Here is a 12,065-nt window from a genome sequence, read left to right as displayed (position 1 = left end):
GCCTCATTGTTTTTATTTTTTATTTTCTGAGCATTTTTTTGTTGAAGTATAATTAATATACACTTATATTAATTTTGGGTGTACAATGTGGCCTTTAATGTTTTCAACAAATGCCATCCTCATGGCTGTTCTCTGCCGAGAAATTCCAAGTTAGGCAAAATCAAGGCAAGACCTCCGTGTTAGACCTCCATCTGACAGGTCAAGACAGACAAGCTCAGGCGTGAGAACAAGATCTTCTCTGCTGCCTTCTGCACTAGGAGCCCACACCAGAATGTGGCTTCTGCCTTCAAAACCACAGCTGGTAGGGGGAGGAAGGGGGATGAGACAGGAGTAAGTTAAAATGCCACAGGACCATGTTTCATTCACCTTTGTCTTGCTAAGGGTTGGTTTGTTTGCAGTAAACCATTGGCTATTTTCCAGAGTTCCAATAAAGCTGACTCTTTTCATTGTTTCTGCAGTGGCATGGGTAGGAAGTTTTTAAGTTACTAACTTAATCTTTTTCCTTCTTACAGGGCTATGCAGATAGTCTCTTTCCTCTTGGGTCAGTTTGGTGATTTGTGTCTTTTTAGAATCTGTCCATTTTTCTCCAAGTTACCTTCTTTGTTGGCATGCAGTTGTTCATAGTAATCTTTTATAGTCTTTTCTGGTTTTGTTTCTGCTTTAATTGCAAATTTTAGTCATTTGAGTCTTTTTTTCTCTTTTGGGGGGTGGGTTAAATTCTACCAGTTCAGATGTTATATAGTTTATTCCTTTTCTTTTGGTAGTTACACTTGGATTTTTTTTAGCATGGGTAAAGTATAAAGTTAAACCTTGTCTTTTCTTTCCCAAATGGTTCAAAACCTGTATTAGCCTTTGAGCCAAGGTCTATGTGCAACCTCTTATGCCTTGTCTGAAAACGTCTTTGTTGCACACCCTTAATACTAGTTTCCCTGCATGTTGAGTTCTGAGCTGGCTCTCACCCTGCCTTCATCTGCTGGCGGTGCTATTCCTGGTCTCCTAGCCTTTGCTCTTTTGAGATGTTTGCCAGCAGGCTAGCCATCATCCCTTTGTAGACTATCTGCCTCTCCTTTCTGGTCCTTTGTAGGGTTTTCTCTCTTTCTTTAGTGGTCAGCAGTTCTACTGTTGTGGGTTGAGGAGTGAATTCACTTTTACTTATCCTGCTTGGCTTTGCCCCACTTGGTATTAACCAATCATCTTCAGGAATTATGAGCTTAATTCCGGTGTCCCTGCAATTCTGGAAACTTCTCCACCAGTATCTCTTTAAGATGTCATTTTTCCTGGGGCGCCTGGCTGGCTCAGTCAGTGGAGCCTGCCACTCTTCATCCTGGAGTTGTGAGTTCGAGCCCCACACTGGATATAGAGATCACTTAAATATAAAATCTTTAAAAAAAAAATATGTCATGTGTTCTGTGTTCTCTCCTCTTTGTGGGGGGGACGCCTGTTAGACACTGTTAGTCTTTTGCATTTGCTTCTCTGTTTGTACTCTCTCAGCTTCCCATTTGTGTTTTCCATTTCTTTCTCTCTCTCTGCTGGATCCTGGGGGTACTTCCTCAGATTGCTCTTTCGATTCATTATTTCTCTCTTCAGCCCTGTTCCTTCTGCTGCTTAGCCCTTCTAAGTGAGCTCTTGATTTAAATGTCTTCATGAATGTTTCACTTGTTTCTTTTTTAAAATGTTTGGTCTTGCCCTGTACTGACTTACTTTTTTCTCATGCTGGGTTTTATTGTCTCTCATTGCCCGTTTTCTTCCTGACTCTTGGGGGTACACTCTGGCTTATGTGCAGAGTTTTTCTTCTTTTCTTTTATTTTTTTAAGATTTTATTCATTTATTTGAGAGGGAGAAGCACGCTGAGCAGAATGCCTGACATGGGACTCGATCCCAGGACTCTGGGATCATGGCCTAAGCCAAAAGCAGATGCTTAACCAACTGAGCTACCCAGGTGTCCCATGTGCAGAGTTTTTCTTTTTCTTTTTTTTTTTAAAGATTTTATTTATTTATTTGACAGAGAGAGATCACAAGTAGACGGAGAGGCAGGCAGAGAGAGAGAGAGAGGGAAGCAGGCTCCCCGCTGAGCAGAGAGCCTGATGCAGGACTCGATCCCAGGACCCTGAGATATGACCTGAGCCGAAGGCAGTGGCTTAACCCACTGAGCCACCCAGGCGCCCCAAGATGAGATTCATCTTAATAACATATCTCACCCACTGTATCCAAGATATTATCATTTTAACATGTAGTAATATAAAAACATCCTAAATTTATTTTTTTTTAAATACTAAGTCTTGGGGTACCTGGGTGGCTCAGTGGGTTGGGCCTCTGCCTTTGGCTCGGGTCATGGTCTGAGGCTCCTGGGATCAAGCCCTGCATCGGGCTCTCTGCTCAGCGGGGAGCCTGCTTCCCCCCTCTCTCTGCCTGCCTCTCTGCCTACTTGTGATCTCTGTCAAATGAATAAAATCTTTAAAAAAAAAATACTAAGTCTTCCAAATCCGGTGTGTGGGTTAGACTCATGGCATGTTTCAGTTTGAGCCAGTCCCATGTCATGTGCTTCACAGCCCTGTATGACCAGTTGCCGCCATATTGGACAAGAGGCTCAGTATCAGAGTCTAACTTTGCCCTCTGGCTGACTTGAGCCTACACCTCTGAGTTTCCTTTGTATTTTCTCCTTGTTGCTGGCACGTGGGGTTTTGCCTCTCTCTTGAGCTTGGCTACGTATTAAAATTTTTCTTTTGTCATATTTCTCTGTGTTTATAGCTGGAGAAAGCGGTCAGTTCTGTCCGCCATGTTGCTGGAAATCCTTCTATTTATTCCCTACAACAATCTTATGATGGAGTTTCTCTTATGCCCAGTTTACAGATGAGGAAACTGGGGCTCGTGGAGCTTAAGTGAATTGCCCAAGTTCCCATGGCTGTTAAGTGGCAGAGAACAGACCCAAACACAGGTCTGTTTGAACTCCCAGTCCATACTCCATCTGCCATGCTGCATTGCCATCTCATAATTTTTATTCCTCCTCATTCATTTTCAGGAATTAGACAGCACCAAGAGCTTTTCCATCCTGACTCCTTACACGGCCTTGCTTGTCTGGAGAGTAGCTCTTGGCCAAGACCTGGCAGTGGAGAGCCATGGACCAGTACAGCCTCGGGGACGAGGGTGCCCTCCCTCCAGAGATGCATCTCCCTTCGTTTTCCGAGAGCCTCAATTGCAGCGACACCCTCAACCGGGATCTGGGTCCCAGCACACGAGACCTGCTCTATGCTGGCCTGAGTGGTTTGGACCTGGACCCCAGCCTCCCAACGCCCGACATGGCCAGTGAGGTGCTGGAGGACAACTTAGACACCCTGTCCCTGTACTCAGGGAAGGACAGTGACTCTGTGAAGCTGCTGGAGGAGTTCGCAGACCCGGAATCTCAGGCTTCCTTACAAGGTGAGGCTGTCCACCTGGGTCTGAGGGCCCCGAGGGCTGTGCGAAAGCTCCTGTGGCCCGCTCGGGGTTGCTTCTGCATGAACTGGATAGGAAAATTTGTATCCTCCACAGGTGACTAGGAAACAGGGGACAGTCACTTTCTTTTTTAACTTGGGAATTGTTTCCAACTTCCTAGTCAAGGAAACTAAACACTGATCTGGATGAATAATGTTGAGAAAATGGGCCATTCATGGATGTCCTGATCTTGTGTGTTGTGTGGGCAGACGTTTGAGTTCACGGGAGATTTTCCTACTGATCACATCTCAGAGGCCCTTTTCATGTTTACAGAGTGACCTGGGATCCCGTCTGTCACTTGATTGGCTAAGCTTCCCCAGCCTCAGTGTCTCATCTGTGAAGTGGGGGGATGATAGTGTCCACTCTGCTTCCCTGCAGAGTATCAGCAGTCAGAAGCAAGGGAAGAAAGGACTGGAAAAGCACTGCACAGACTGTAGAGCACGAGACAGATAGCAGTCATTTCCATCAGCGTCGGTAGAGCTCATCTCAGACTCAGACAAGTCTTTCTCTCCAACAGCAGAGGAGCACAAGGAGAAAGGATGCAATAGTTAAATGGCTTGGTGCAATTTCTGTTGGGTTTTTTTGGTTTGCTTTCAGTCTTCCCCAACAAGATAAATCCAATTTTTAAAACTTTTTTAAAAGATGTATTTGTTTCTTTGAGAGCGGGCATGTGTGGGGAGGGGCAGGGAGAGAGAGAGAATCTCAGGCGACTCCCCGCTGAGCACAAAGCCCACCTCGGAGGCTCAATCTCACGACCCCGAGTTCAAGACCCGAGCCCAGACCAGGAGTCGGGTGCTCAAGTGAATGAGCCACCCAGGTGCCCCAAATTCAGTTTCTGTTAACTCTTTTCACAGGTTCATGGGTCAGTTGCTCAGATGGGTTGACTGAGCTAGAGCCTTTTGGTGGTTCCATTCACACCACATGCATGGAAGGCCACGTCCGTGATGGCTCTGCTGAGCAGGGGTTCAGTGAACGTCTGCTCCAGGAGCAGCTCTGGGAAGGTCGTGAAGACTTGCCAAAGTGAGAAAGTCCCAAAGCCCCTCTCCACACAAGACACAATAGACAAGGGCTCAGCCTTGTCCCCTTGTTGGAACGATGGCCAAGGTAGACTCCTAGAATCATGGGACAGGTACAGTGTTGTAAGCACGGGGCCAGGCCTGGGGGTGCTGCAGGAATTAGGGTTCTCGACTCAGGCCACAGAAACCACCTAAAGAATGCTTGTAGTGTGAATATGTGTGCATTTTGCTGGGCAGAGAACTGGCAGCCTTCGCCAGGTTTTCACGGGGGGTCCACATCCCTCCCTGCAAAGTGTATTACCAATCATTAACCTTGAAGACCAATCGAAAGAGCAGGAATTTCTCCCACAGTTGGTCCATCCACCAGATGACTGTGGAAGTGCCTGTGAGTGTGTCGGGAGGGAATTCTAGGCACTGGAGATGGCAGGAGCCCACAGCGTCCTTGCATCCATCACACCTGTGTTTCTGGTGGTTTGAAATCTGCTTCTCTTCAGTCGGACACAACCAAACCTAATCTCTGTCCCTTGGAGCAGGACAGAAGCAGGCTCTTTCCTCCCCACATGCTGCCCCTTGAGATGCTGTCCCACCCCTCTCTCGCCTTAGCATTCCCTGTCCCTTCCTGGGTCCTCGGGTGAGTGGTTTGTAAACATTTTACCCAAAGGGATACAGAAAACACAGAAATGTAGTCAGATACACGAGAAAAGGAAAACAGAAGTGGCCCAGAGTCCTCCCAGTCAATGCCATTCTCTCAGCTTGTTTTCTATTCAAATTGTTTTGTCTCTTTCTGTTCTTTTTTTTTTTTTAAAGATTTTTATTTATTTATTTGACAGAAATCACAAGTAGGCAGAGAGGCAGGCAGAGAGAGAGGAGGAAGCAGGCTCCCTGCTGAGCAGAGAGCCCGATGTGGGGCTTGAACCCAGGACCTGGGATCATGACCTGAGCCGAAGGCAGCGGCTCAGCCCACTGAGCCACCCAGGCGCCCCTCTCTTTCTGTTCTGTAACAGGTCGCTCTTCTCTCACTGAGTAGCATGGTATGAATATCCATTCATGTCGTCAGATATTTTCCCCCAGTTTTATCTTAAATGCTGTGTCCTAGACCATTGAGAGCGTCCTGCGGTCCCCTGCGTGCCCTTTCATCAGATGCTAGGAGGTTTCTAACAGGAAAGGCAGTGCTGCCATTAACTGCTTTGCCAGCTACGTTTTCGTACAAATCCATGTTTGTTCCTTTAACATCCCAGAAGTGGAATTGGCTGCCAGGAAGGATCTGTGCTTTGCTGAGGTCTTGGACTCTATTTTTCTGGCTTGGCCTTCTGAGAGCACCACGGATGGTCTAGCCATAATTCCTAGCCCAGGGTGGTCACCTTGTCCCAGAAGTGCTTCAGATATCGCCGCCACCATCCCTCCGAGTGCCATCCCAGGGGTCCCTTCTCCCCCTCTTCCTTCTCTCTGTGCGCAAAGCTGCTGTATTTGGACGACACAGACGTGGTCCCTCTGCCCCAGCAGGCTGCAGCCCCGAGACTCACTGAGTGCCTTAGCCGTGCCCTCTGACTTCCCCACACTTCTGTAACCTGTGCTCTCTCCCTTTGTTTAGACCTCGGGCTCGGCGCCCTCAAGGTGCCTAAGGAGGCTGATGAAGGAGGCAGGGCCACCTGTGGGAGCGCCAGGAAAGGCAAGCGGCAGCACGCTTCCCCCCAGAACCCGCTCCTGGACTGCAGCCTCTGCGGGAAGGTGTTCAGCAGCGCCAGCTCCCTGAGCAAGCACTACCTGACGCACAGCCAGGAGAGGAAGCACGTCTGCAAGATCTGTGGCAAGGCCTTCAAGCGCCAGGACCACCTGTATGTCGGAGTGTGGTCAGGGGGCTGGCGGGGAATGGGCGAGCTGCTCCTGGGTCTCCCTCACCCCATCCCAGGCCCCCCAGCCGGCCGTCCAGCTCCCCGGATGGCTGGGAGCTGTGCACGGACGCCCCTCTGTTCTTCTCACACTGCCCGCTGTGGAGCGCGGGGCTCACACAGCCCGGGACAGGTCCCTCCGCCCAGCCGGCATGTTCCCACGGGGACGGAAACCGCTGCCTCGACTGCAGACGGGACCCTTGTGGGTTTCAAGACACATAGGGGTTCTCTCCAAGGCAATTTTGTCATGCAGGGAATTGGGCTAACTATATAGAGAAATGCTCGGAGTCCCCAGCAGGTGTCCAAGGAGGACAGATCTGCGTCTCCTGAGGCATGTGTGTGGGAATAATTCAGGGGCATGAGAGATTCCGAAATGCCTGTTTCTAGAATATGGCAATGGAGCATTGTTTTTTCTTACTCCTTTAAAAAAAAAAAAAAAAAAAACAACTCTTGATTTAAAAAAATAAAGCCCGTTGTAAGAGTTAGGAGCCAGAATTCCCTTTGTTCTAAGTATCTTGGAAATGATGAGCCTTTCTTGCTAGCAAGACAGGACAGACTTTTTTTCAAACCCAGAGACTTGACCGTGGGAGATGGCAAGCCCTTGCATTTTTAGGAGGCTCCTCAGCTCCTTCAGCTTCCCTCAGAAGGGTTTCGGGGTGGGGGGCTTCTAGAGATAATCCCATGTGCCATGCGGTTACTGTCTAGGGCAGGGCTGTTGGGAACCTAGGGCAGGACTGACTGACTTGTTTATGCTTGTGATATGCTAACATAGCCAGAAGTAGGATGTAAATGTACATATTCATATTCATTCATAATTGCAGAAATTACAGGAGGCACATTTGGTTGTTTGCTAGAAAGTTTTTACCCATGGGGCATCTGTAATTTTTTTCCCCCGGGGAGTAGGCTCCAGGTAGCAGTCTCCTTGGAGGAGTGCTAGGAGAAAGCAAAGACTCTTGGGCTAAAGGAAGGGTTGTGGGGAAGTAAGCATCTCCTTGAGCGTATCCTGCAGAACCTTAGTCCTCAGGGACACTACGAGGGGCTATTTGAATAAACGCTTCTGTGGACAAATAAGTCCGAGAGGCATGGGAGCTGAAAGAGGGGTTTGTCTCCCTACTGCGTGGCTTTTAAATTTGCTGCTCTGATCCTCCAAGGAGCAAATAGCGTTTGTTCAAAACTTGCTTGGCAGCTGAGCCCACCTCCTCAGGGAGCCACTCTGGAGGACTGGTGTTCCTTGGGAACTCACTTTGGGGAATGCCAGTCTGCCTTTCATTGATTTTTTTTTTTTTTCCCCTCTGATGAGGGGTTTGCTTAAAGGTGAGGGACAGGAGCGCCCCTTGCATTTGGCCATCAGCAGCTGCTTGGGTCTCTCCTCATGGCGGGGGGTGGGGGGGGCGGAGCATGTATAGCTTCTGATATGGCCCCACCACTGCCCCTTGGGGACACCCTTGGGGTCCCTGGTGAGCGGCAGCTGAGGCAGCCGCTGACTCCCTCCCCCCGTGTGGCCGCAGGACCGGGCACATGCTCACCCACCAGAAGACCAAGCCATTCGTGTGCATGGAGCAGGGCTGCAGCAAGAGCTACTGCGACTACCGCTCCCTGCGCCGCCACTACGAGGTGCAGCACGGCCTGTGCATCCTGAAGGAGGCCCCCCCGGAAGAGGAGGCCTGCGGGGACTCCCCACACGCCCACCACGAGGCAGCCAGCCAGCCTGCGCCCACTGGTCTACGTGCCCCAGCACCCCCGGAAGCCCGGTCACCCGGCTCCCTCTTGCCCAGCCGAGACCTCCTGCGCCGCATCGTCAGCAGCATCGTCCACCAGATTCCCTCTCCCGTCCCGGCTGCCGCGGGGCCCGCAGACGGCGGAGAGGGCAGGACTGTGGCCTGTCTCTGTGCACCCTCTTCCGGGCCCTCCTCCTGCACCTCAGCAGGCATCCCGGCGGCTCCTGGGAACCTGGGCACGGACGTTCCTGAGGAGCCTCGCCCCCTGCGGAAGGAGCCTGCCGCTGCCATGTTCACGGCCGTGCACTCGAGAGGCGCGGAAAACGGCGGCTCCGATTCCACCGAGTCGGAACCCGTGCTCCCGATGCCGCCCAGCCTGGAGGGCTGGCCCGAGGGCGGCCCCCTGCCTGCCTGCCTGCCTCTCTTTCGAGGCCAGACTGTCCCTGCCAGTTCCCAGCCAGCTGGCCACAACTTCCAGTGGCTCCGGAACCTGCCTGGCTGCGCCAAGAGCAAAGGGAACAACGTGTTCATGGTCCACAAGACCCCATCGATGCAGTCCCGGGAGGGTGGCGAGTCGGGCCCGGGGCCCAGCAGCATCTCCCCCACAGGGGAGCCCTCCCCCAGCCCAGGGACCGTCAATCTGGAGGACACGTTGCCCTTCCCTGCCACACTCTTGAAGGCGCCTGGAGAGGCCTCCGGTGACCCCAGATACGCCTGCGGGGAAGACGACACCTGGGTTTCCAAGAAGAGCAAGTTTGACTGTGACTCCTTCTCGTGGCAAAACCCAGGGGAGCCAGGCCTTCAGGATGCCCAGAAGCCGAGCGGGCTCCCGTCGGACGGCACACCGCTCTTCCGGCAGCTGTTCCTGAAGTCCCAGGAGTCTCTGGTGAGCCACGAGCAGATGCAGGTGTTCCAGATGATTGCCAAGTCCCAGCGGATCTTCTCCCAGCTCCCCGGGCCCGAGGGCAAACAGGCCGCCCTGAAGCCCCTGCCGGGGCCCTGGCCACAGCAGCCAACGCCACCGGCACCCCCCATCGACTCTCTCCATGCTGGCTCCGGAAACCCGGAGCCAGAGGGGTCCCCAGCCCGCAGGAGGAAAATCACGCCTGTGTTCCCCAGGGAGGCCTCCCCGGCCAGCACCAGACGGGACTCAAAGGGAGGACCCAAAGGGGTCACCGTTCCACCGTCCCTCACGGCCTCATCGTTGGACACCACCGGCAATCCAGACATCTCCTCTCTGGCCAAGCAGCTGAGATCCACAAAAGGGACCTTGGACCTGGGGGACATCTTCTCCCCCGGGGGCACACGGCAGACCCAGTTAGGTGGGGAGGAGCCCCTCGGAGCCCCGCTCCCAGGGAAGCAGGCCCAGGCGGAGAACGGCACGGCATTGGGGGCCACAAAAGGGGAAAAGAGCCAGGCCTGTGCCCGGGGCGGAGGCTACAGGCTCTTCTCCGGCAACCCCAGGTCCCAGCGCTTCTCGGGCTTCCGGAAGGAGAAGGTGAAAATGGATATGTGCTGCACAGCCTCCCCGAGCCAGGTAGCCATGGCCTCCTTCTCATCAGCCGGGCCCCCAGCAGAGCCACCCCAGGACTCCAAGTCCAAGCTGACCATATTCAACAGAATCCAGGTACCTGGGCTCTCCCTCACGAGACCCAAAACCTGCCTGTGCTCCAGGCCGGAGTCTCATTCCTGACTTGCTCCCGCATTTACTGGTTGGTCAGGCGTCATGTTTCATCTCGGGGGTTCCTCTAGGGCAGGTTTAGAGAGGCGGAAAGGAAGGTTTGTGGAGACTGTGGTCCCTCCTGCCCCCCTCCAAAGAGCTGAGAACGAGGTCTTTCGAGTTGTCAGATGCTTTCTCCCCAAAGCTTTTCCTGCATGCTTGCTGTTTGCCTTTCACTTCCTTTTGGATTGGCCTCCTTCAGTTCTTCAGAGGATATAAAGGTAGAGATCCTGCCCCCGTAAATATTTCCGTGTGCAATACCGTCTCTCTCCTGGTGGGAGTCATGGTCACGACCCCGGCTGGCCCTGCCGAGCAGTAGTAGCCTGGTTCTTGCCTGTCCTTGCGGATGGTATGGGGTCTGGGCATGGAGAGGGGGGCCGCTCTGCCTTACCCCGGCCCGAGGTGCCGCACCCTTCCCGCCACCCCACAGCTGCCTTTTTTTTTTTTTTTAACAGCCTGTATCATTTAACTCACCGTTTTAAAGTGTACCCTCCAGTGGCGTTCAGTATTTTCATGAGGTTGGGTGTATGTTACCGCTCTTCACCAGAACGTTTTCGTCACCCGCAAAAGAGGCCCTGGACCCTTTGTCGTCCCGCCTAATCTCTCCATCCCTCCCGGCCCCTGGCAACCAGGAACCTACCTTCTGTGTCTGCGGATTTGCCCCTTCTGGGCCTTTCGTGTTGTTGGAGTAGTTGAAATCACACACTGCGTGGCCTTCTGTGCCTGCTTCTCACGCTGAGGGTGGTGTTTTCAAGGCTCGTCACGCTGTGGCTCCTCTTGGTGCTTTGCTCCTTTTCGGCTGAGTGACGCTCCCCATACGGCTAGGTCACATTTTGTGAACGTGTCCGTCAGCTGTCAGGCATTGTTCCCGCAGCTCAGCCCATGGGGATTGCTGTGAACGTTCGAGTACAAGGTCCGCGTGCACGTAGGTTTCCCTCTCTCGGGAAACACCGAAGTGGAGCATTGCTGGGTCATATGGCGACTCAGTCTGAGGGACTGTGGGACTTTTCCAGAGGGGACCACACCACTCAGCGTCCCCACCCACAGTACAGGAGGGCGCCAGCCTCACGGCCTCAGCAGCCACGCTTGCGCTCCAGGCTTGCTTGCCCAGCCGTGCTCACGGCTGTGACTCGGCACCTCGGGGCCACTTGCCCCGGCGACGGAAACTGCCCAGCACCTTTTCATGTGCTTAGTGGCCATTTGGAAAGCCTCTTGGGTTATGTGTCTTCCAGATCCTTTGCTCATTTTTAAGTTGCGGTGTCGGGCTTTTCATCGCTGAGCTGTGTAGGAGTTCTTTATGTGTTATGAGTACAAGTCCCTTGTCAGGTGGTGACTTGCAGCGATTTTCTCCCATTCCGGGGCCGTCTTCTCCCTCTCTTGATGAGTCCTTTGACGCACAGCAGTTCGGCCATTCCGGGGCCGTCTTCTCCCTCTCTTGATGGGTCCTTTGACGCACGGCAGTTCGGACTTTTGATGAAGTTGAATTGTCAGTTCTGTCTTTCCGGTTCAGTGCCGCCCCCTGCCCGGCCCCGGGGCACCGGGTCCTCCTCCGAGGTCACGGAGAATTACACCTGGGCTTTCTTCTCAGAGTCTGACCGTTGGAGGTCTCGTAGGCCTCCTTTCCAACATGGTGGCTCAGATGTGTTTTCATCTTCAGGGTGGAAATATCTACCGGCTCCCCCATCCGCTGAAGGAGGAGAACGTGGCAGGTGGATGGTAAGTTCAGAGGACACACCCTGCCCGGCCTGGGGGAGCTCAGACCCTCCGATTCCTCTGGTGGCTCTCGTGTGCTGGGCCTGAGTCACCAAGTTCTGGATGCTTCAGTCCTGAAGAGGTATGCGTCCGGCCATGAAGATCGGGGCGCCCTCTCTCCACTTCCCAGGGTTCATCAAGCATTAGCAGGGGATCAGACTTAAATAAACAAAGAGAAATTAGTGATGGGGACCGAGTCTCTTTCTCCCGTTCTTCCCTCCTGCCGTGTTTCCCCACAGTAACCAGCAAAATGGGGGCCCTGCGGACTGGGCAGAGCCAAGGAGCACTTATGTCCGCAAGAATTGCAGCCAGATGTTTTCTACAGACAAAGGGCTGAGCAGCCACATGTGTTTCCGCAGCGACCAGCGGCCGCCACCTCGAGGGGAGCAGGAGCAGCAGGTGAAGGGTCGCGCAGTCAGCTCTGTGCTGCTGGGGCTTCCGGGAGGTCTTCGGGGGGGAGGCGACCGGACGTCACTTATCTCAGGATGGAGGCGTGACC

At 53.1% G+C, this 12,065-nt stretch overlaps 1 protein-coding gene across 5 annotated transcripts in view; it reads left to right on the top strand.

Annotated features, from left to right (window-relative positions):
* ZNF541 (zinc finger protein 541) overlaps positions 1-12,065 on the top strand; it is a 42,226-nt gene that overhangs the window by 8,741 nt on the left and 21,420 nt on the right. For 4 of the 5 annotated variants that reach the window (XM_047712483.1, XM_047712486.1, XM_047712485.1 and 1 more), the window contains 5 exons: positions 3,020-3,417; positions 6,079-6,322; positions 7,885-9,721; positions 11,472-11,530; positions 11,806-11,965. In XM_047712483.1, the coding sequence (XP_047568439.1) occupies positions 3,117-3,417; positions 6,079-6,322; positions 7,885-9,721; positions 11,472-11,530; positions 11,806-11,965 (2,601 nt within the window). In that variant the 5' untranslated portion in view covers positions 3,020-3,116. The remainder of the gene's footprint in view (positions 1-3,019; positions 3,418-6,078; positions 6,323-7,884; positions 9,722-11,471; positions 11,531-11,805; positions 11,966-12,065) is intronic. The other variant, XM_047712487.1, reaches the window with a different exon arrangement.

This window comes from Lutra lutra, chromosome 17 (genome assembly GCF_902655055.1).
Source record: "Lutra lutra chromosome 17, mLutLut1.2, whole genome shotgun sequence".
In the NCBI taxonomy this organism is placed as follows: Eukaryota; Metazoa; Chordata; class Mammalia; order Carnivora; family Mustelidae; genus Lutra; species Lutra lutra.
This window is presented reverse-complemented; position numbering and strand designations above follow the sequence as displayed.